This window comes from Rhinolophus ferrumequinum, chromosome 2, assembly GCF_004115265.2.
Source record: "Rhinolophus ferrumequinum isolate MPI-CBG mRhiFer1 chromosome 2, mRhiFer1_v1.p, whole genome shotgun sequence".
Taxonomy (NCBI): Eukaryota; Metazoa; Chordata; class Mammalia; order Chiroptera; family Rhinolophidae; genus Rhinolophus; species Rhinolophus ferrumequinum.
In genome coordinates this window covers 86,201,823-86,225,131 of record NC_046285.1, presented here as the reverse complement: position 1 = coordinate 86,225,131, position 23,309 = coordinate 86,201,823, and the positions used below count along the sequence as shown (strand labels likewise).

Below are 23,309 nucleotides of genomic sequence, written 5' to 3'. Positions count from 1 at the left end.
CGAAAGTCACCTGTCAGCTATTTTAAAAAACAAAACAACAACAACAAAAAACCCTTACAAAACTTTGGAACCCACCAATCACAAAATTTTTTTTCATGGCTTATTCAGAGCTCTCATTTAGGCTCCAATTTAGGTCTCAATCATAGAGTTGCTTTGGGCTGATGATAGTATTGCAGGGTGAGGAAACACTGTGGGAGTTTTTAATTGCATGCTAATGATACAGGCATGAATTGATGAATTATGACATCTGTTACGACATCTGTCTCAGAGTCAGTATAAATACAATTTACTACTGATGTAATATTTGAATGAATATTAACTTCATGTTCGAATGATCATATTACCCGAAAGGGTTCCCGGTCTACATTTGTTCTGCTATTTATTCAGCATTAATGGAAACATTTTAATCTTGGCTCTGTGAAGAGGCTGGAAAGAGGAATATTATGGGGTTCAAAGCTCTCTGTTTTGGGTTGTTTTGCGTTCTCTTTGCCTCTCATATTTATGTACCCATACCAGGCAACATTGAAGAATACTGGAAAGTAATGGCCTTGGATGCAGCTGCTAAAACTTGTACATTTATGGTAAGATGAACGTTTTTTCCTCCTGGATATTGGGAGTCTCTGTTGTCTAAAAATCAGTGCTTATGATCAGTTTTGAAATAACAGTTGTTTGTTTGTTAGAATAAGTCAACTACATGAAATTAAGTAAATAAAACTTTCTGTATCTGTGCAAAACAGAGATAGGAATTTTGTTTCCAAAGGGTTTATGTCTAAATGTAAAGACTCCATATATTATGATATGTATAAAATAAACGGTATTCCTGAAGGGAAAAGCTTTGTAGTTTATTTGATGACTTACATTTGAGTTTTCAGGGAAAACTTAGTCCCATAGTTACCTTACAGTACACAGATAAATTTTATTGATGTTTGTACATGTTTGATGTTAATATAGGCCTCTTACTATTTCAATGGCTTCCCTTGCCTATCTTCACTTCTAAATTACTAGGTTTCAGAAATTGTCTGACTTGGTATATGCAGGGTAGATTGTGAGTTCAAGCAAAAATAGCTTTTCGGTAAAGGGGAGATATGGTTATAAACGAACATTTTTGAGGTTTTACAATGTATAGGCTTTCTATAATATATACCTCTTGTTCAGACTAAGTCCGAGTTGTTCCAAGATTTGTGTCTGAGAAGTCACAAGACATGTGGCTGAGTGTGAGACATAGGTTTATTGAAACTTACTGACCGGGGAGAGTCTCCAGTGGTGGCTGGCTGGAGGGGTAGTGATCCACATGCAGGCAGAGAAGAAGCAAGGTTATATAGGTATAGTAAAACAAAGAGCATTTGCAGGATAAATCATTCAGCAGTCCCTGCAGGACTGCATTCAAGGACACAGTGTCTCAAGAAGCTGGTAGACCTTGACTGTTGGCCAGCATACAGAACTGGCTGGCTGTCTGATAAGCAGCATTTCCATGGAACGAGGAGACCTTGACTGCTGGCTATCTAATCTGCCTGTGGGCCAGGTCCCTACATCTCTGCTCAATCCACTATGCTCCAATTATTTTCACCAGTTTATAGAGGAGGGAAAAGAGGCTCAGAAGAGCTCGTGCAGCTAGAAAGTGACAATTCCAGAATTTGAACCCTAGACCGCCTCATTTCCAAATCCACACTCTGCAAAACCAGGTAGCTCCCAAAAAGGTTTATTGATGATGGTTACATTGGGAGGCTGACAGCAGAAGGCCACAACAGCAGCAGACAATTAGAGAAGAGAGAACAATCCATGGAATAAGAGACAGAGGTCATCCCTTGGTGATTTGTGCAAGAAAGGATGGTTCTGTGAAGCCACAGCCAACCCGTCTGTGTCTGCAAAGTCCTGATATTTTCCTCTCAAGTCACTTCTAGAGGCTCACTTTCATCATAAGTGTTTTTTCTCCTAATGCTCTCACTCCTTCATTTAACCTGCAGTGAAAGAACATGTGGGTTAGCAAGCGTCAGCTCCACAGAGAAACTGTTGTTATCTTCCTTGATTACTTAATATGTATTTAAACCTGAGTATCTGATACTGATATAATCATCAAAGTTACATTAGCAGAAGAGACAACATTAAAATTCTACTTTCTTTCTTACCATTATCTAACTACAATAAAATTATGCACTTTATGTGTTTGATATCTTAGATGGGTTGCCCTTTGGTTTTAAAAATATAAGAAAAATACAATGTAACTACTTTAAAGATTATTCTAGTAAAATTATCAGTCTTTGACTGTTGTAGGAAAAATGATTTCATTGCTATCAGTACTAAATTTTGTAACTCAAAGTTATGATACCAGTGAGAAAACTTTATTTTTTAACCTACGAAAGGGAAGTGAAAATTAAAGTTCTTGACAAAGTGGTCTTGCAAAAATAAATGCTACTATGTAATCATATGTTAAATTGGAAGACAGAGTTTGGTACAAGAAAGCATGCCCGACCCTGAAAATTTTCCTTACCCCTTCATGTAAACTTTTATCTATAAAATGGGGATACTAATAATAAATACTTTGTAGCATGGCTCTGAGAATTAATGATCATGCATGCTAGAAGAGCAAGAAATAATCTCTAAAGTGGGAGCTTTTGTTATTGTTCAAAAAATACTTAACTATGTACTAACTATTGTCACCCCAATACATTTAATTAAAAAATACTTAAGTATGTATTCAAAACCAGAAAATATCTGAGAAATGAGAAACAAGGCAATTTGCCAAATATCTAATTTTGAAAAGCCAATTCACCAAATGAAAAATTAACCTAATTTAAGCATTTATCAAAAACGTGCTTTAAGAGATATTCTACATGATGAGTACATTCAATTAGCGTTAAAATATTAAATAATTCTTGTTAATGAGGAATACTTAAATAACAATAAGACAAGATTTTTTTTGAACATTTACATGGGCCAGGCACTCTGCTACAGTGCAACTCATTTAAACTCTACTACAACTAAGGAGGGATTTATTATTATTATCATTATTATTGCAATTTTATAAATAAGAAAATTGAAGTACAGATTCTGCATTCTTTGTCATCAATAAAGTGAAGGGATTAGATGTTCTTTAAGATGTTCTCTAAGGAACTCTTTGGAATAACTGTTAAGGTACTACTGACCATGTGGTTTTAAGGTTTGTCTTTTAAATAAACTGTCCAGCCACCTGTCACAAAGGTCCTAGAGAAAGAAGCTGGTCAGACATACCAAGGAAAGCTTTTTTAATGATATCAAATATGGGATTTGGGGGCTTGGGGGGCGGTGGCGAAGGACAAGAATCTATTTGGAGTTGAAAACCAAAACATTTGAATCAGTAGTGTGGGCATAAGACAACACTTATATTTTTGGGTTAAAAAGAATGAACAGTAACAGAAAAGAAAGTATGACTGCATGCCTACAGAAAAAAAGAGAGAAAGAAAGAAAGAGAGAAAGAAAGAAGGAAGGAAGGAAGGAAGGAAGGAAGGAAGGAAGGAAGGAAGGAAGGAAGGAAGGAAGGAAGGAAGGAAAGAGAAAGAGAGAGGGAGAGAGAGAGAGAGAGAGAGAGAGAGAGAGAGAGAGAGAGAGAGAGAGAGAGAGAGAGAGAAAGAAAGAAAGAAAGAAAGAAAGAAAGAAAGAAAGAAAGAAAGAAAGAAAGAAAGAAGAAAGAAAGAAAGAAAGAAAGAAAGAAAGAAAGACATACATCATAAGACCTGGACATTTTTTCAGATAAGAATTTACAATTAAAAAAGAATTATGACAGGCATAAACAAAACTCTCAGTAAATTGACAGCTTTCGAATGACATAGTTATTCATCTAAAACACGCAATATTTGAAATTTTCAAAGGCAAAAAGATTATGCAATGAGATATACAGTATTATTTGAAAACAATTTTTACAAACATCCTACTTCTTTTTATTTTGCTTTTTTAAAAATTTTCTGTTTTTATGCATTTGATGTTATTTAAAGATGAAAATGTTTAATATTGTTTTGCTTTTACAGGCTCTGTGTTTTGAATATATAGGTATTATGAGATATGAAGAGTTTATTTCCATGATATTCAAGCTGGATTATACTCAGCCACTTTCAGATGAATACGTCGTGGTGACTGACACAGCATTTACTGACATTCCAGTACGTTTGTACTTGCCAAAGAGAAAGTCAGAAACCCCACGACGAGCTGTCATCTATCTTCATGGTGGTGCTTATTGTTTTGGAAGTTGCAGTAAGTTCATCATATATGGAAAGAGTATAATTGGCTATATGTTTTTTGATATAAGTACTATTTTATATGTATACATACTCATATGTATACTATGTATAAGTATTACTGTAAATATTAGATATCTGATATAAAAAGATGAAATAGACATGTTTGGCAAAATATATCATGGATATTGTAAAACTTTTTTTTTTCTTTTGCAAACATTTTCTTCTTCTCAGTTTTCTTACTCAATTAACTTATATCAAATCAAAATAGGACATGAACCTGTCAATTAGTAACACTTTTTTTCTTTGGGATCAGAATATATGCAGGAGCAGAAATCTTGAAGGGGTGTAAATGTTTTAAACAGTAAATCAAAAGCATATGCTGTTGGTTGCTACAAGGACAAGTGTGTCGTTACTGATGACAATAATGCTAACTGTGGAAAAGCCTAGAATGGTTGCCTGTCTTGATTATACAAAGAAAACACAAAATAAAACTACGTAAAAATAAGTTCTTCCCTAAGAACTTAGTCTAGGTTCCCTACTTATATTTGGCGATGAGTCTAAGAGGCATATATTGCAGATTCAAAACAAAAACGTAAATAAATTTATCTTAATGAAAACTGAAAAACTTCACTTTAGAATGCTCTAGTACATGGGGAGGAGGGCAGTGTTCTATTCAATTAAAATAATAAAAGTAAAGAATAGAATTAAGGAAAGATAAACAGACAATAAATGAATTTTTTCACCTTTCTCTAAGCCTCATTTGGTTCTAAATAGTTTGAGAATCTTATAAAAATATATGCAATAGAGCAAGCAACACTTAACCAAATATTAGTAATGAGAAAATTAAGAGAAAATAAGCATGGCAAATTAATGAGGCACAAGGACTTTGATTAATATACAGAACACTAAAATAGTTAGGCTGCAATTTTGGCTTGCTGGTTTTCTCCTCCCTAGCTTTTTCATAGCTAGCATATTCAGAGAGAGGGAGAGAGAGAAAAGAAATAAAAAACATAGCCAGTCACAAATTTCAGAGTGACTTGTCAAAAGAAAATGATTTAGGTGACTCAAATAGAGGTTAAAGACTTTATTCAGTTGATGAGCCTTGGGGAGCATTTGAAAACCACATGGCTCCTCAATTGAAAGACTATGGTCTTTTTATAGGCTGGCAAAAATTGAGTATGTATCCTTGCAGTGTCAGAGTAGGCAGCATTCAACTCTTAATGAAAACTCATGATTGGGGACCAGTCCTGTGTTTATGTCCCTTGCATGCGTGGCTTGATAGAATCCAGAAAATCATCACAATGTTGCTTTTACAAGCCTTATATTAATATGTTATCAGCTACTCAATGTTCACAGTGTCAGGAATGTAGGTGGCAATACAGTAAAATAAGGGAGCAAAAGTAGAAGGCCAGGGGAAATAGGAACCCTCTACTATGTTTCTTTTATTCTTTTCAATGTGAAAAGAATAAAGTGAAAAACAAAGTACAAAACTGGATAATTTCCAAAATGAGATGAGAAATCCAGGTCTTTGACTTTAGAAAAAGACTTTCTGTTATATGAAGAACATCTTAAAACTTTTCTTACAGCCAGCTATTGATTTTTATAATTATCCATCTAAATATATGTTGAGAGCATGACTACAGACATATAATTAGTAAAAACAATTCTAGAAGCAGATAATACGATGCAGTAAAAGTAAAGACTCTTTGAGGATGTGATTCAGAGGTGAATTTTATAATATCCAGTGAAGTACGTGTTCTGGATATCCTTAAGGAAATACTCTGGAAGATTGTTTTATTTCTCAGAGATTTTGAAAGAACCTGAAAATGTGAATTCCAAAGCACACACTGATGAGGAAGGGAAAGATGGTCTTTTTCTACTGCCATACGGTATAAAGCCTTAATTTAGTGGTTCTCCAATTTCAGTGCCTCAGAATTAGCTAGAAGCTTTGTTAAAAGATTGCTGGGCCCCACCTGCCAAATTTTGGATTCAGTAAGTCAATGGTGGAATCTGAGAATTATCATTTCAAATTTGTTTCAGGTTACTGCTGATACTACTGATATTCACCACACTATGCTAGACGGCTTCTGATAACCAATGCCACATGTGGTCCAGCTGTGCCTCAGAAATCCTGTGCCCACGTCAGCTATGTGGGGACAGTCATCTATGTCTCTCATTCTGTGTCTGTGTCACTCCAGGTCTCCTAGCACCTCCCAGTCAACTAGAGATCAAGCTTATTGCAATTCCAAATGAAATAGAGGATAAGAGGGATTGTATTCCCTCACATTTTTGAACCTTCATCCCTAGCTCAATCCTTCCTTTCTACAAACTTGTTATCAAGCAGACTCATCTCTAGCTCATTTCTTTCTAATACTCTCAAAGAAAGAGGCATAGTCTCTTTGACAAAATTTGTCTTTCTATCTTTGCTTTATATCATGTGGCCCTTACCGTAATATTTGACATCATCAGTATATATCCATCAAGCCTCTATCTTAAAGTTTTTTGTTTGTTTGTTTACTTTTCATTCTGAAATGACTCCTCCTAAACATTTTACGGTGAGTCTTATCAAGTGGGAAAAAAAAATGTTTCCACTTGATGATGAAACCCTCTCCAGTCCCTTATAATTTTCCTCTTCTTCTCAGACTCACTTCTATACACTGTAGTTTCTTTTCCTTCCCTATTTCCTTATTTTCCCACCTTTAATTAATTTCTCAAGCTCTATAATCTACAGCACTTGATGACTATAACTACTTTCTCCTTTTTGATAGTCACTGCTCCTCCCTTTGTTTTCTATAACAAAATATCTCTTAGATTTTTCTCTGCCATTCATTGTTTTTCTCAGTGAGTCTCTCTTCCTCTCTCATTTCAAAACAAAACAAACAAAATCACAGAATCTCCATATTTACTCTTTGTAAATATTCTTGTCCCCTAGAATTCTCTCCCTACCTTCCAGTTTCAATTCTACTACATTCCCAATCCCTTATGTTCTCCAAATACCCACATGCTACTGACAACCAGTTCTGAATCTCCTTCTCTGGCACTATTTCTGAATTTTGGATCCATATTTACAACTGTCAACTAGACATTTACAAGTGGACAAACCACAGACACCTCAAGCGCAGTATGACCAAACACAATTCATCACCTTAGGTCCAAACAGCGTCAAAAAAACAAACAAAAAGCCACCATTTATCTAAACCAACATCTCTTCCTTTTGAATGCCCTCAGTAAATAGCAATAATGGTCATTTCTGTGTTCTTCTTTAGCACTCACATTAAATTATCATTCATTCCACTTTTGAATATTTTGACCTCATTCACACACAGTTTAGTGCTTCATGATCTTGTACAGATATTCCTTTCTGATGTCTCTGCCTTTTTCCTGATCAACTTTATCACATCTTATAATACATTTAGTGCTCCGGACCTCTCTAATATGCAAACCTGGTCATCTGATTTCTTTGTCTAAGATTTTCGGGGACTTTCATCACTTAATGAAATAAATCTGAATCCCCTAGCATAGCGTTCAGATTTCTAGGTTCTTAACATTCATTAACTTGCTTGTCCCCGCTGATGAGATGCTTCCTCCATAATTTTATTTTAACCATACGGAGCCACTTTTAGTCCTCCAAACACTCCATGCATTCTCATTTGTCTCTAAGACTATGCTTTCCTAGAATGTCTTTCCCATCACACCTCAAGAAAACTCCTACTCACCCTTTTATATTTAGGTAAAGTATCGTTTTGTGTGTGTGCGGGTGTGTGTGTGTGCAGGTGTGCATGTGTGTGTGTAGCCTTCCTGGGCTGTAAAAGATTTTATCAATGTTGCTGTGTGTCCATTGCAGTGTGTTGACACTTGATGCCAACAATCCCTGTTTTGTTTCATAATTGTCTTGCATGTTTGTTTTAACATCTCCCAGTAAATGGCATCACCTCTCAGCATCTCACACTTTCCATACAGTAAATGTTCAACAAATGTCTTTTGGGAAAAAAAAGGACTGAATGACTGAAAGGGACTTCCATTGTTGATCTCTAGAGAGGTTATTATCGCAAATGTTTTCCCAGTACTTTTCTCTTATGTCTTTTTTGGCTCTATAATATGTTTTCAGTAAATTAAATTCCATCTATAATTTAACTTACATTGGGCATTAGAATGGTCAGAATACTCTACTTCCTTTTAAGATAAATTAAATACCACGTTGACCTCATTTGTCTCCAAAGAGAAGTATTAATTCCACTAAAGTTTCTATAAGGTCTATGAAATATTTATGTGTTCTTATACATATTATCAGGGACTTCAGCACAAGATAAATGCCCACAGATGGGAAAATATCACTTTGAAATTTGAAAATATCGATTTGAAAAATACTTAGAAATGTTTCTGATTGTTAGATTAATTTCCCTTTCAGTTACAAGGGCAATCAATGATCGTTACTACTAATTCCTAAAAATGTGAGGATTATTATTCAGGATGTACCACTCCAACATTCTGCTCAGCTGAGCTCTAGTTGTGTTTTTTTCTATGCCTTCATTTTCTATGCTCATATTATTTGTTTTATGATCTGCCAGAACTCATATAGGTAAACTATAAAGGCCTTAGATACTTTCTTTTTTTTTTTTTTTTGACAGATCAGGACACATACTACAACTATTCTCAGGTACTTACTTGTAAATTTTGATTTTCTTTCTTTTTTTCCCTAGCTTTCTGTATTTCCCTTTTTAAAACTTGCCAAAGTTTCCTTGAGAACTAAGAAATGTTAAAAAAAAAATATGTCTCTAGTAGACTTTTTACATACTTCTGGCCTTATTGCTTTTCAACATTTATTCTAATATTTTGTTGTTTGTACCTGGGTTCTATAAGTGCTACAAATTCAATAAATGGATATAGAAAAGAGAAAAACATACGTCTACAAATGTCAGCAAATACTGTGTGCATTGAGACAGTTTGAGATACAGAATAGGAAACAAAAAAGTGGTGATTTTTGTTGTAAGATAAGCAAAAAAGTATTGTGAGATAAAAATAAAGACACACTTGAAATATATTATTGGGGGGCTTGAAATATGAAGGTCAGAGGTTTCTTATACCTTGTACTTTTTGGCCTTCATTTATACATTACATTTTCTCACAAATTATCAACTCAATCTTTAATGGAAACATTATTTTTCTACCTAAAAGACTGGGTGATTTACTTGTCTGTTTTCAAGGTTGTTACAAACCCAGTATTTAATTCGAAGTTTTGCTAATGTGCAGAAGAACCCCTAGAAAAGATTGGAATTTGATCACAACTCTAGATTTCTCAGAATTTCTAGAATCTTTTGGTAAATAAAGTAATAGAAGATGCCATAGATTTGCTGAAGTGTGTGACCAGGGCACTGGTAAATTGGATTAGTGGGTACATGGAGAAAGATGTGGGGTCTGGGGGGTGTGTGTGTGTGTGTGTGTGTGTGTGTGTGTGTGTGTGTGTGTGTCGGTGGGAGAACCAATGGCTTGTGTGCCAAGCATGCCAAAATGGATATGTACATCTACGTCCACACTCTGACTTGCCAAAAGCCCTCTCAAAATCTAGTTGCTTTTCCTTAGATTTTTGACTTAAATGTCGGTGATTTTGGGCCACTTCATAATGTGATGTATTCAGAGAAAATGAAGATTTTGAGGAACCATGTTACTGAGTGTTGTAGTTTTAGAGAGTCAATACATCTATTACTTTCTTCTCTGAGTTCTAAATTCATTGAAAGATTATACACTGAATTCAAGTAAATAAAATAAAAACATAACTATTATTTCTAGTGAAGCTTGGAGAATGTGTGTTAGGTGTTGATATGTCACCCTTGAGTCAGAGATTAACCTGTCTGTCTTGGCTGGCTCTGATGACCTATCACATGCCTTCTCCCTTTGAAATTTGGTGTGTGGAGGAGCAGAGCAGACTAGAAGGCACCGGGCTACAAAAGTTTCCTTAGAGGATCATTATGTGTAGATAACAGATTGCAAGAGAAAATTAGAATGAACTGAGCCTAGTTTCTCCTGCTCAGAACACCAATTAGCCAAGTCATCTTTTCACCCCTGGAGAGAGTGACTGAAGAGACATTCCTGCAGAGGGTGTCATGCTGATTCAGGTCCCTCTGCATAGAAACAGGGGTGGGGAAAGGAAAGTTTCCTTGTAATACTCAAATTGAATTTCTTTCCAAGTTCATTGCAATATCTGTTATTTCCTATTTACAGGGAGTACTTTGACATGTATTTCTTCATTTCAGAGCAGACGGCATTTGACTTCCTGAATAGATGGACGGCAAACAAGCTTGATGCTGTTGTTGTGGGAGTGGAGTAAGAATGACTTTCTTTGGCTACTATGATTTTTGCTTTCACCAAATACAGGTTTGGTTTCCAAATCAAGTGAGCTATGTCTCAGATATATATTTTTTTAATTGATATATTTTATTTGTCAGCATTGCCACATAGACCAGTCTTCAAAGGGGTCCCCTATCTCAATATTCTTCTGTGATGTGGGAATATCTGAATGACACCCCAGGGTGAGCATTTTTGAAAACGCTGTTGCTCTAGACACATTAAACTCAAGCCCTATAATGCTCTACTTATGCCTCAAGTAACATAGCTGGACAGGAGGAAATAAATAAACCATTACACACTTGGGATGTTAGGTTGTATTTGGGTTGATAATAAATTGTTTTATTTCAGAATAATCCTTATTTGCAGTAGTGTAGAATGTAAAGTTTGGGATCCACTGAGAATTTTAAGCCACTCTCCAGAAAAGTGATCGTACATTCTGGATTTCATTAGAACATGCAAGAATGTCTTAGGACAGTCCACTATTTTCTCACGCTGATAAAGTCTGGATTTCTGAAGCCGACATCTTTAGGAGGAATGTTTTTTCTTCCACCTCTTCGCTAGTAACAAAAATATAATTAGAGACTTCTAATCCAATAGTTCTTAGAAGACATCATGGCGTAGGTTTTTGTTATGATTCATTTTGTTTTATGTTTTTAGCTAGGAAATTTAGAGAGAAAACTGAAGTGAAAATTCATCATCTAAAGAGTGACTGCCATCATTGTTATGATTACTTACAGTATCCAAAACAACTTCCTCTTTGGTGAAATAGTTCTTATTTATAATAATATGATATTCTATTTTTTACCGCTGTAGCTTTTGAAGTAATCTAAATCTTTTCATTTTAAATCTGTTTTAATATAGTGATACGTGTGTGCATGATTTATATATTCTACCAAATCCTCGTGATTTGTGTTGTTCTTTGCCCTAAACAGTCTAAATCTATGGCATTTAAAGTAATAGATACCAGCATATTGTTGGTACATATGCATACCTATGTTTAATTACACTTTATTTAGGATTTTCTAAATTCTGTTTATAATAAAATTTAGGTATCATCTCACCAACATTTAATATTAAATGCAAATATTCACAAATTTTAGCATTCTGAAAAAGAAAAAGAAAAGAAAAAAGTCCTGAGAACAGACTGATAGAGTTGTTCTCCTGTTTTTAGTGGTCCACACATATGGGGGGGGGAAATCCATTCGTATCTATTAAAAGAATGGTGTGATAGTGTGCCTTACAAATGAATTTACCAGAAACGAACACGCTTCCTAGCATATTTAAATGTTATATTTCAAAAATTTTTATCTGGAATCAACTCTTAGACATTATCCATGATGACATATGTGCATTGCCAGTATGTAAAATTTTTATCTAAATAACTTTGAAGAAAATAGGCCTCTTGCCTAAAATATGCTCTCAGATCTGCTGCCTTCAAAAATCCCTGGTGCTTTTCCAATAATGATTTTCTTAATGTTTGGATCGCCAGTTACTTTGAGAGTATGATGTAAGCTACAGAGCATCTTAAATCCAAAATGTACTTGAACTAAAAATTATACTTACAGTCAGGGAGTTCATAACACTCTCCTTCTCATACACAATGCTATCCATGGACCTTAGATACAAAGTTGAAAAATTTTATACCAATTTTCATTTTTTCATGTAATGAGTTAATAGAAAACTGAGGTTCGATTTTTGGAAGCATGAACGATTGAGCCTGGTGTTAAATTGCATCTGTTTGTTACTTAAAAGCTTCATGGACAGATACAACTGTAAACGGTGCTTTAAAAAATTGTTTAAATAAATTGTTCTTTTTTAAAGTTATAGACTAGCTCCTCAACACCTCTTTCCTGCTCAGTTTGAAGATAGCATCGCTGCAGTCAAGTTTTTTCTTCAGGATAAAATTCTTACAAAATATGGAGTGGATCCCACCCGAATCTGTATTTCAGGAGACAGTTCTGGGGGCACTTTAACAGCAGCAGTTACTCAAGAGGTACATTATATTAGCCTTTATGCTGGGAAGTAGAGGTTGAACATTATTTCCCCCCTTTTACAGATAACCAGTTCTTCCAGAAACATTTGATGAAAAGACCATCCTTTCTCATTTAATTACAGTGATGCTTGAGTTTAACATCAATTGACCATAGCATGACTATCTATTTTTGAATTTTCTATTCTGTTCCATTGATTTATATGTCTATCTTTATGCCTATACTAAGTGGACTTCAGCTTTGTTCTTTTTTTTTCTAAATTATTTCAAATACTCCATATGTTTTCCATCAAAATTCTAAGACATCTTGTCAATTTCTAAAAAAGAAAGGCCAATTGGATTTTGATTGGTATTTCATTGAATCTATAGATTTGGAACGGATTGACATCTTAATAATATTGAGACTTCCAATTAATGCAAACGATATATCTCATATTTTGTTTAGGTCCTCTTCAATTTCCTCAGTAACATTTTCTTTTCAGTGTATAAGTCTTGCAAATATTTCTTCAAATTTATTCCTGAGTTACTTTGGAAAATTTCATTTAAAATAATATTTTCCAACTGTTTATTGACAATATATAGTAATACATTTCATTTTTACATTAACGTTTATAATATCCTTTAAAAATTCACTATAAATTTTATTAGTTTTTTTTTAAATTTCTTATGATTTTTCTATACAAACAATCATATCTTCTGCAACTAGAGACAGCTTAATTCTTCTTTTACAGTCTTTACTCTTTTATTTTCTTTTCTTAATTAAGTGCACTGGCTAGGGCTTCCAGTACAATATTGAATATAATTGTCTTGCTCTGGATCTTAAGAGGAATTTGTTCACTATTTCATCAATAAATATGTTAAGTGAAGGCTTTTCTTAGTTGGCTTTTGTCAGATTGAGAAACCCCTTCTAGTCCTAGTTTACTGATAATTTTTGCATAAATAGATACTGAATTTGCCAAAATTTTTAAAGCATCCATTGAGTGACCGTGAGATTTCTCTCCTTTATTTTTTAATATGGTAAATTATGTCAATTGACTTTCAGATGTTAAATTATGCTTGCATTCCAGGCATGAGCCTTATTTTGTCATGATGAATAAAAACTTTATATAGTGATGGTTTCCATTTACTAAAATTAAGCACTTTGTGTTTTTTGAGGGATTGATTTCTATTTTTAAAAAATTATTTGTCAGATTTTATATGAGGGTTATTCTAACTTCATTAAATCATTTGGGAAGCATTCCAATTCTTTTTTAAAATGTCTTTCATCTTATATATGGAAATAAATTACTCAGGGTTGGAGAACTCAGAGGAAGATTATACATACATTCATAGATATATACATACATATTTATGTTTTATATATACACTACACACATACATATGTACATTTACATGTGTACATAACTATATGTAATCTGTAACACCACATACATGTACAAAGCCCTATTGTGGAACCAGTTTGGCAGTGGTGGCAAAGATTTGGGTCTACACCCTGGGCCTCATTTTAACCCAAGATGCTCCACTTTAATCCCCTTCATATTTAGAGCTATATATAATTTTTCTTAGGGGGAAAAAACAAAGTTTGCAAACTATTAGAATTGTTGATTCCTGAGGTCTCTTTCAATTTGAACTAATCTGTGAATTTGAAATAATATGTCACTTACTTGAAGGATCTTGCTGGGTGGTGTGGGAAATGTGATGGGGAATGAAAAGTAGAGACTGTCCCCACATTGAGATTATTATACTAGTTGCTATGCCAAGTTGTATATCAATCTGATCTTGAATTGTATCTAAAACTGGTTTTGCAGATGTAGAGATTCTGAAAACTGTCCAACAATTACCCAATAATAATCAACAATAATAATAAGCAACACCTTGGCACACCTATAATTTCTGGTTGTGCAATGTAATATTTGTTTGGCTTTGTAAGTGAAAATAGGTTTTGCAATGATGATTTGATTTAGCCATAGAGACTTATGAAGATATAAAGATCCACCTCATATCTCTCCAATTGGGCAATTTTAAAAATTAACACTGCCACCAAAAATAGACACAATTTTCAGTGAAATTTGTAGGACAGTACAAATTGTTTTCTTGAGGTGAATTAAAATTTGGCATTATACTATTCTTTGAATTAGTTAATTATACAAGAACATAGTATCTATTTAAATCTCTGCTCTATTTGTTCAAGAGATTGTTACAGTTGAAAATACTGCATCAGAACTAAGTGTGCTTACATAACATAAAAATTATTTCTTTTGTCCTTTCTTTTTTATTTTTCTGATCATACTTTAAGTTACTTTTTTTTTCATGGTATGCTAAACTTTCTACAACAGTTTTATTTTCATCAAAAATGTTAATTCCTATACTAGGTTTATTCTTGATGTGGGACATCAGAATCAACTTTTACTTTGTAATTTTTATAAACCTTTTTATTTTCCAAAGTCGTGTGACCCTGTGACTATGTTATAGATTTATGGATTGAAAAACTCAGTTTCAATAAGAATGCACCACTGAGAGATCAATATTGTGTACTCTCAGAAGACTATAAGAAAATATATTAGATTTGTTTTTCCTATATGTTTACAAACAAATGACTCATTGTTTCATATAGAATTCACAATATTAAAAAATGTACTCATGTATAAGGAGGACAAATAGATTTTTCTGTAATTTCCCTTTGTGGGCTTTGTCCATTTTTCAATTATATCCCCATTATTGAAAGGGAATGAATATCTGTCACCTATAATTCTGAGATTTCCTAGCAATATTCACATTATATATCCTAAAATCACTAATGTGGCTTGCTAATCACAATGATCTGGATTGTCACTATAGGGAAGGAAATTTTTCTGTACATAGTCCCTTAATCTTTAATTAAGAGGAACAAATATTTTAAAATCTAATCATAGCATTTAAATCCAATTTCATAGCCATCTCATTTAATTTTATTTTAAAGTAATCTATGAATTACTTATTAATATAAGATCCTAAATATCTTTGTAATTTTAGAAAATAATGTGAATTGATATTATACTTTGAAGTAATTATCAAGGCCCACTCTCCTCAATTTTTAAAAACTATATAAGTATTTTAATACAGATAATTTAAAGAGGAAGCTGTGAGATTAAGATATCTGTATTACCTACCTTCCAGTCCCTCTCCCTCTGCCTTTGTCCCCATACTAAGAGTTTTCAACATCCATGTGGTCAGCCAGGCCCAGCCTCTGACCGCACATTGCTTGATCTCTCAGTTTCCATGACCTTCACCTCCATGCCAGCCACTCACTCTTGGGACAAGGGGCTGGCATCTGTCCTACCTTGGGCATGTCTCAGATGCTGCTTCCTTCCCACTGCCTCAGCTGTTCTCAAGCCCCCTACTCCACCTTCTCTTGCAGGGGCCCGTGAACACCTCTCTTTCCTCTTCAAGGTCTAGCAAAGTCAGAGCCATGGCCAGCCGCTAGGCGTCTGGAACCTGGGTGCTGGGTCCAGCTGGAGCCAGACACCAAGCTGATCACACTGGGCCATGGCCACTCACTCTGGCCTGCAGCCTGGCCAGATAGAGCCTCAGTGTGGCTAGTGCCACTCTCTCCCCTCCTCTCAAGCCTTGACCTCTGGCCAGTCCCTACGGCAGTTCCAAACCTTGACTGTTCTCAAGTCCCTACTCAACTCAGGCGCTTTACTGTTTATTGAGAGAATTATGGTGATCTTCAACCTCCTCAAAATCACTATCTACATCCATTCCCTTCTTGCTCCCCTTAGAGCAAGAGATGTCCCTTCTCCTGTCCAGAGCTCCTCTCCCAGCTGCCCCTGTTGTCTCCTTGCCCACCTTCCTGGCGTCTCCTCAGCCTACAGCCCTAACAGTGTCTCCAGCTCTCTCTTCCTCATGTGCTACCTGCATCTCCTGGCTTCCCATCATGCCACAGAAGCCACCCTGCCAAGGCCACCAGGGACCTTATTTCACAAGAACCTCTCTATTGCATTGAGCTCATCCAGCTCTGCCCTGGAAGCCTCCCCTCCCCAGCTTCTCAGCTGGTGCTCTTGGGACCCTCCCACCACTACTTCTCCCCCACCTCCCGCTCCGATTCCCCTGCCTGCCACTTATGTGGCACTGTCCCCAAGGCTCTTCCAAGGCTCCCCTCACTGGACTCCCCTCCTGAGCAGCTGAACCCCAAAGTTCCACAGCCTCCACAGTCCACAGTTCTGGGCAGGCATGTCTGGCCCAAGGCTTCCAACCTGTATGGCTCACCCTCTCCTGGCATGTCCAGCCAAGAGGCCCACAGGGGCCACCCACTCAACTTGTCCAACATGAAACCTAGTATCTTCCTTCTCAAACATGCCCCCCTCTTGGGAACCCTATCCCAGCGAGTCACCCAAACCAGAAACCTGGAGGGTCCCTCACTCACCTCTCGCCTCACCTGGACATCCAGTTAACGAGGGAATTTTTCTCTAATATCACATCATCTCATGACCATCCGGAGGCCACTACTCATCGCGTCCACCGGTATCTCTGTTCTGAGTCTCCCCAATAGACCTCAGCCATTCTCCACACTTGGCCTCAGGGAACTTTCTACAGCAACTGGTGAATCTTGTCCCCCTTCCCTTTAAAATGCTTCAGGTGCCTCATCACACCCTCAGGATGAAGCTCAACCTCCTGGGGGTGTGCTTAGGGAACCCTCCAGGGATGGGGACATGCCCCTCACCAGCTAGCCTCAGCCCCCACCCCCTGCTAGTACCTTACAATTCCCAGCACACTCTGCGCTGTTTTTCACGAGTCCACTAGTGCTGAGCCCTCTCCCTGCTGTCCCTCTCACCTTTCTTTGCTTGACTAATTCCTATTGATCTTTTAAGACAATTCAGGCTTCTGCTCCTCCCAGCCCTGCTGGGGTTTCCCAGGAGCACCCAAATTCCATCCAGGCCCACAGCCCTGTGCTCTACAGTCTGTGTCTCATGTTCCCCAGTTTTCGGAATCCCAGCCCCCAGCGGGCCTCTTGGTGCGTAAAACATATTAGTGTAACAGAGACTACTAACCACCCCTTCTTTTATATCTTTTTTTTCCTTCAAATTTAAGTAATGTGCTTTGCAAACGCAAAAAAAAAAAAAAAAAAAAAAAAAAAAAAAGATATCTGTATTTATTAAAGGCTATACTTTTGCCCTTTCTGAATATGCCATTCCTACTAATTTGGATCATTTGTCGTAAGGTGGTATATATCCCTGTGATCTGATTTATAACAATATCTCTATGGCCTCTCTATGCCATATTTCTGTGGCCACATATGATGTTACATGTTTGACACTTAAAATGTCTTTAAATTTTCTTTTAAAAAGTTTTAATAGTATATATTAATCAGAGACTGCAATTAATGTTGACACTTCAAAGAAAATTTGACATTCAGAATGCTTGGATACGGGATGATTTTCCATAGTATGTATGCTAGTTTCTGCCATTTTTTGTTTATCTCTATGTGATTAGAAGATCTCAGTTACAAAGATTCCCGGAAATCTGCTGAAAGCAGAAATACCTGTCCTTTGTTACTTTGAATCTTGCATCAGCATTGCTCTGGAAGCTTCTATCCATCTGTGCTAATAGAATCAAGATGAATTGCAGAAGCCAGTGTAGTCCTAGGATACAACTCTGTCATCACTGGTTAGATCTTGAACTATGTAACACTCTCCTAAGACTAAAAGAGATTCCTCAGCTCTTCTATCATGGGTTGATTAGCAATACCTCTTTCTCTCCCTATGACCATCAAGTGAAACACATGTCTAGGGAAAACAACTTGTGTTGGAACATACATCCTCATCTCAGAGAAAGAGATATCTCAGTAAGATTGCTAGATTTAAAAAATATTGGCTAACTTCCTCAGGTCTGTAGAACTAAAACACCTTCATAAATAGTGCTAGTTAAGCCTGAAATTTATAAGGCTTTAAAATATTACCTTATAACACTGGAAAGTTGTTAACCCGATATATTGTGAAAACACAGTTGCCTTGCCCTTAAGTGACAAATGGAGGTCAATTTGGCAGGTAAGAAAATCATTTTGTTTCTGCCTAACATCATAAATTTCACCATCATAATTTTATTTTGTTCAAATTTGGGTTAATTGTTTTTTTTCTTCATTAATATGATGACAGTTCAGAATTAATGTAATTAATTTGCCAGTGACTTACATTCTTACTTTATCCAAGTACAGGTCTTTTACCTCTATGGTTAAATTTATTCCTAGGTATTTTATTCTTTTTAATGCAACTGTAAATGAGATTGTTTTCTTAATTTCTCTTTCTGATAGTTCATTATGGGCATATATAAATGCAACCTATTTCTGAATATTAACTTTTTATCTGCCACTTTACTGAATTCATTTATTAGTTCAAATAGGGTTGTTCTTTGTGTTTTTTGTTTTGTTTGTTTGTTTGTTTTGGGTATTTTTTGGTGGAATCTTTAGGATTCTCTGTATATAGTATTATGTCACCTGCAAATAATGGAAATTTTACTTCTCCTTTCCAATTTGGATGCCTTTTATTTCTTTTCCTTGTCTGATGGCTGTGGCTAGGAATTCCAATACTACGTTGAATAAAACTGGTGAAAGTGGACATCTTGTATTGGTTCTCTGATCATAAAGAAAAAGCTTTCAACTTTCACCATTGAGTATGACATTAGATGTGGATTTGTCATATATGGCCATTATTATGTTGAGATATATTCCCTCCATCCCCTACTTTGCTGAGAGTTTTTATCATAAATCGATGTTGGATTTTGTCAAATGCTTTTTCTGCATCTATTGATATAATCATATAATTTTTATTTTTCATTCTTTTGGTGTATAAAGTTAATTGATTTGCAAATATTGAATCAACCTTGCATCCTAGGAATAATCCCACTTGATCATGGTGCATGATCTTTTTAGTGTATTGCTGAATTCAGTTCGCTAATATTTTGTTGAGGATTTTTGCACTTATGTTTATCAGAGCTATTGGCATATATATATATAATATATATATATTATATATATATATAATATATTACATATATATTATATATATATATATATATATATATATATATATATATATATATTAGTATCTTTGTCTGGTTTTGATCTCAGGGTAGTGTTGACTTCATAAAATGTGTTTGGGAGCCTTCCCTCCTCTTCTGTTTTTTGAAGTAGTTAAAAAAAGGATAGGTTTTAATTCTTTGAATGTTTGTCAAAATTCACCTGTGAAGCTATCTGGCTCAGGACCTTTGTTTGTTGGGAGATTTCTGATTACTGATTTGATGTCCTTTGCATTTATCTGTCTGTTCAGGTTTTCTGTTTCTTTCTTATTCAGTCTATGAAGATTGTACGTTACTAGGAATTTATCCATTTCTTTCAGGTTGTACAATTTGTTGGCATATCATTGTTCATAATATTTTCTTATAAATTTTGTAATTCTGTGGTGTCAATTGTCACTACTTCTCTATCATTTCTGATTTTTCTTTTTAATCTGGGCCCTCTCTCCTTTTTTCTTGAGTATGACTAAAGGTTAATCAATTTTGTTCACCTTTTCAAAGAACCAGCTCTTGGTTTCATCAAGGTTTCTATAAATTTAGACTCTATTGCTTTCATTTGCACTATGATCTTTATTATTTCCTTCTTTCTACTCACTTTGGGTTTTGTTTTCTGTTATTTTTTTAGTTCCTTTAAATGTAAGGTTAGATTGTTTATTTGAGATTTTTCTTGTTTATTTGATGTACATTTGTATTGCTATGAATTTCCCTCTTAGAATTGCTTTGGCTGTGTTCCATAGAATTTTGGGTTGTATTTTAATTTTCATTCATCTCAAGGTATCTTTTAATTTTCTCCTTGATCTCACTATTAACCCATTGATTGTTTAGTAGCATGTTATTTAGCCTCCATGTGTTTGTGTTTTTCAGTTTTCTTCTTGTAATTGATTTCTAGTTTTATACAATTGTGATCACAGAAGAAGCTTGATATGATTTCAATCTTCTTAAATTTGAAAATTGTTTTGTGGCCTAACTAGTGGTGTTTCCTGGAAAATATTCTATATGCACTTGGAAAGAAATGTATATTCTACTGCTTTTGGATGAAATGTTCTGAAAATATCAATTAAGAACATCTGGTTTAATATGTCATTTAAGGCCACTGTTTCCTTGTTGATTTTCTGTCTTGATCATCTATCCATTGATATCAGTAGGGTGTTAAAAGTCCCTTACAATGATAGTATTCCTGTCAGTCTCTCCCTTTGTGTCTGTCAATATTTGCTTTACATAGTTAGGTGCTCCTCTGTTTGGTGGGTATATGCTTACAATCTTTTGGATTGATCCATTTGTTATTATGAAATACCCTTTTTTGTCTCTTGTTACAACTTTTTTTCAAAGTCTATTTAGTCTAATATAAGTATTTCTACCCCAGCTTTTTTTTTAAATTTACATTTCCATTAAATAGCATTTTCTATCCCTTTGCTTTCAAACTGTGTATATCTTTTGATTTGAGGTAGGTCTCCTATAGGCAGCATATGTACAAGTCTTGTTGTTTTATCCATTCACCCACGCTATGTCTTTTGAATAGAGCGTTTAGTTTATTTACATGGAACATTTAATTTATTCTTAAAGTAATTATTGATAAGTATGTAGGTATTGCCACTTTATTGTTTTCTGATTGTTTTTATAATTCTTCTCTGTTCCATTCAATTTTCTTGCTCTCCTCTCCTATATGTATTGAACCAATTTTATGCACCAATTCAATTGGTGATAAGGCACCCAATTTTTTTAGAGCAAATCTAGCAATAGTTTTTGCTGTTATTGTTGTCATGAAGCCAGGTTACTGCTACCTTTATGGTTGCCTCAGGTTGGGAGCTCACTGTAGTTGCTGCTCCCAGTCTCTCAAATCCTGCTATATGTCTTAATTTCTTTTTTAATTCAGACATAATTGACATATAACATTATATTAGTTTCAGATGTACAATATAATGATTCCATATATGTATATATTCTGAAATGGTCACCACAATAAGTCTAGTTACTATCCATCACCTTACAAAGTTAATTTTTTTTTCATGTGAAGGACTTTTAAGACCTACTATCTAATAACTTTCAAATATACAATATAGTATTATTAGCTATAGTCACTATGCTATACATTATATCACCAGAACTGATGTATCTTATAACTGGAAGTTTGCACATATTTCTCAGACACACAACCAAAGTTTTAAAAACTTTACCTTTAAAATGAGCTTGACATTTTCTCATGCCACTGAAAGACATTAAAAATATTGTGAAAATAATTACAAAATCACATCAATTTATGTAGATGTATTCATTTCAAGATTGCTTAAGTTATTAAAATTAAATTTCCTCTTCCTGGTGTTCTGAAAGTCTTTGCCTTAGAGGATATTATCTTTTTTTTTTTTTCAGGTGCAGAATGATCTTGAAATAAAACATAAAATCAAGATACAAGCTTTACTTTACCCTCACTTACAGATAATTGATTCTTATTTGCCATCTCACCGAGAAAATGAGCATGGTATAGTTCTGACAAGAGACATAGCCATAAAACTTGTGAGTTTATATCTCTCTAAGGATGAAACACTTCCCCAAGCAATGAAAAGAAACCAACATATGCCTCTGGAATCAAGACATCTGTTCAAGTTTGTTAACTGGACTACTCTCTTACCCAAGAAGTATAGAAAGGACCATATTTATACTGAACCAGTTCTCGGAAGAACTAACTATTCATTGCAAGCACTTATGGATATCAGAGCATCACCCTTGTTGGCCAAAGATTCCCAGTTACAGAATTTGCCATCAACTTATATTCTTACCTGCCAGTATGATACTGTGAGAGATGATGGACTTATGTATGTTTCAAGACTTCAGAATGTTGGAGTTCAAGTTGTTCATGAACATATTGAGGATGGATTCCATGGGGCTTTATCATACATGAGATCACCACTGTATTTACATCTAGGTCTCAGGATAAGAGATATGTATATTAGTTGGCTGGATAAGAATTTATAAATATATGCAAAATATATATGGCCATCACTTAGTTGGTTGTAATCTGTGTATTTTGTAGTTGCAGTGCAAAGAACAATGTCCTTTGTGTTGTCTAAATCTAGATTTGAATCAGCTATAATAATTACTATATATCCTTGAACTAGTAATATGTCTGACTCACAAAACCTGTATGTGCAAAATGTATATAATCCTGTCTATTTTCCCTTTACTTATTGTTATTATAATGATGTTGATTATAATAGGACCAGTGCTTGTTAAAGTTGAGAAATAAGAATAGTTACTGGCAAGTTAGAGAAGACAATCTCCAGACAGGCACAAAAATTGTAGTAGGAGATGGGAAGAGGAAAAATAAGGAAGAAAAATTGAAAGGTAATTGTATTAGTTTCCTGTGACTATTGTAATAAATTACTACAAATTTGGTGGCTTCAAAGAACAGAAATTTATGCTCTTAGAATTCCTGGGCCTGAAGTCCAAAATTAGTATCACTGAGCCAAAATCAAGATGCTATAATAGACACACTTGCTCAGGGGGCTCTAGATGGCTGAACTCCCTGCCTCTTTCATTTGGTGGCTGCTATTATTCCTTGCTGTAGCCAAATCACCTTAATCTCAAAGGCCAGCATCTTTAAATCTCTCTGTTCCATCTTCAAATGGCCTTTTAATCTGCCTCCCTCTTAAAAAGATACATGTGTTTACATTTATGACCTACCCAAATAATCCGGGATAATCTTCCAATCTTGAGAT

At 35.0% G+C, this 23,309-nt stretch overlaps 1 protein-coding gene across 1 annotated transcript; it reads left to right on the top strand.

Moving 5' to 3' along the window:
* The first annotated feature begins 338 nt into the window (after positions 1–338).
* Positions 339–22,566, top strand: AADACL2 (arylacetamide deacetylase like 2). The gene is made up of 5 exons (XM_033135615.1): positions 339–581; positions 4,002–4,224; positions 10,463–10,532; positions 12,378–12,549; positions 21,964–22,566. The coding sequence occupies exons 1-5, from the start codon at positions 444–446 to the stop codon at positions 22,564–22,566; spliced, it is 1,206 nt and encodes a 401-aa protein (XP_032991506.1). The 5' UTR covers positions 339–443.
* The last annotated feature ends 743 nt before the right edge of the window (positions 22,567–23,309 follow it).

Bases quoted from the DNA above. Each gene is read 5' to 3' on its own strand.
- AADACL2 (XM_033135615.1), top strand. From the start codon at position 444: ATGGGGTTCAAAGCTCTCTGTTTTGGGTTGTTTTGCGTTCTCTTTGCC. The intron at 582-4,001 runs GTAAGATGAACG...TTGCTTTTACAG, and splicing joins CTAAAACTTGTACATTTATG to GCTCTGTGTTTTGAATATAT. The intron at 10,533-12,377 runs GTAAGAATGACT...TCTTTTTTAAAG, and splicing joins GCTGTTGTTGTGGGAGTGGA to TTATAGACTAGCTCCTCAAC.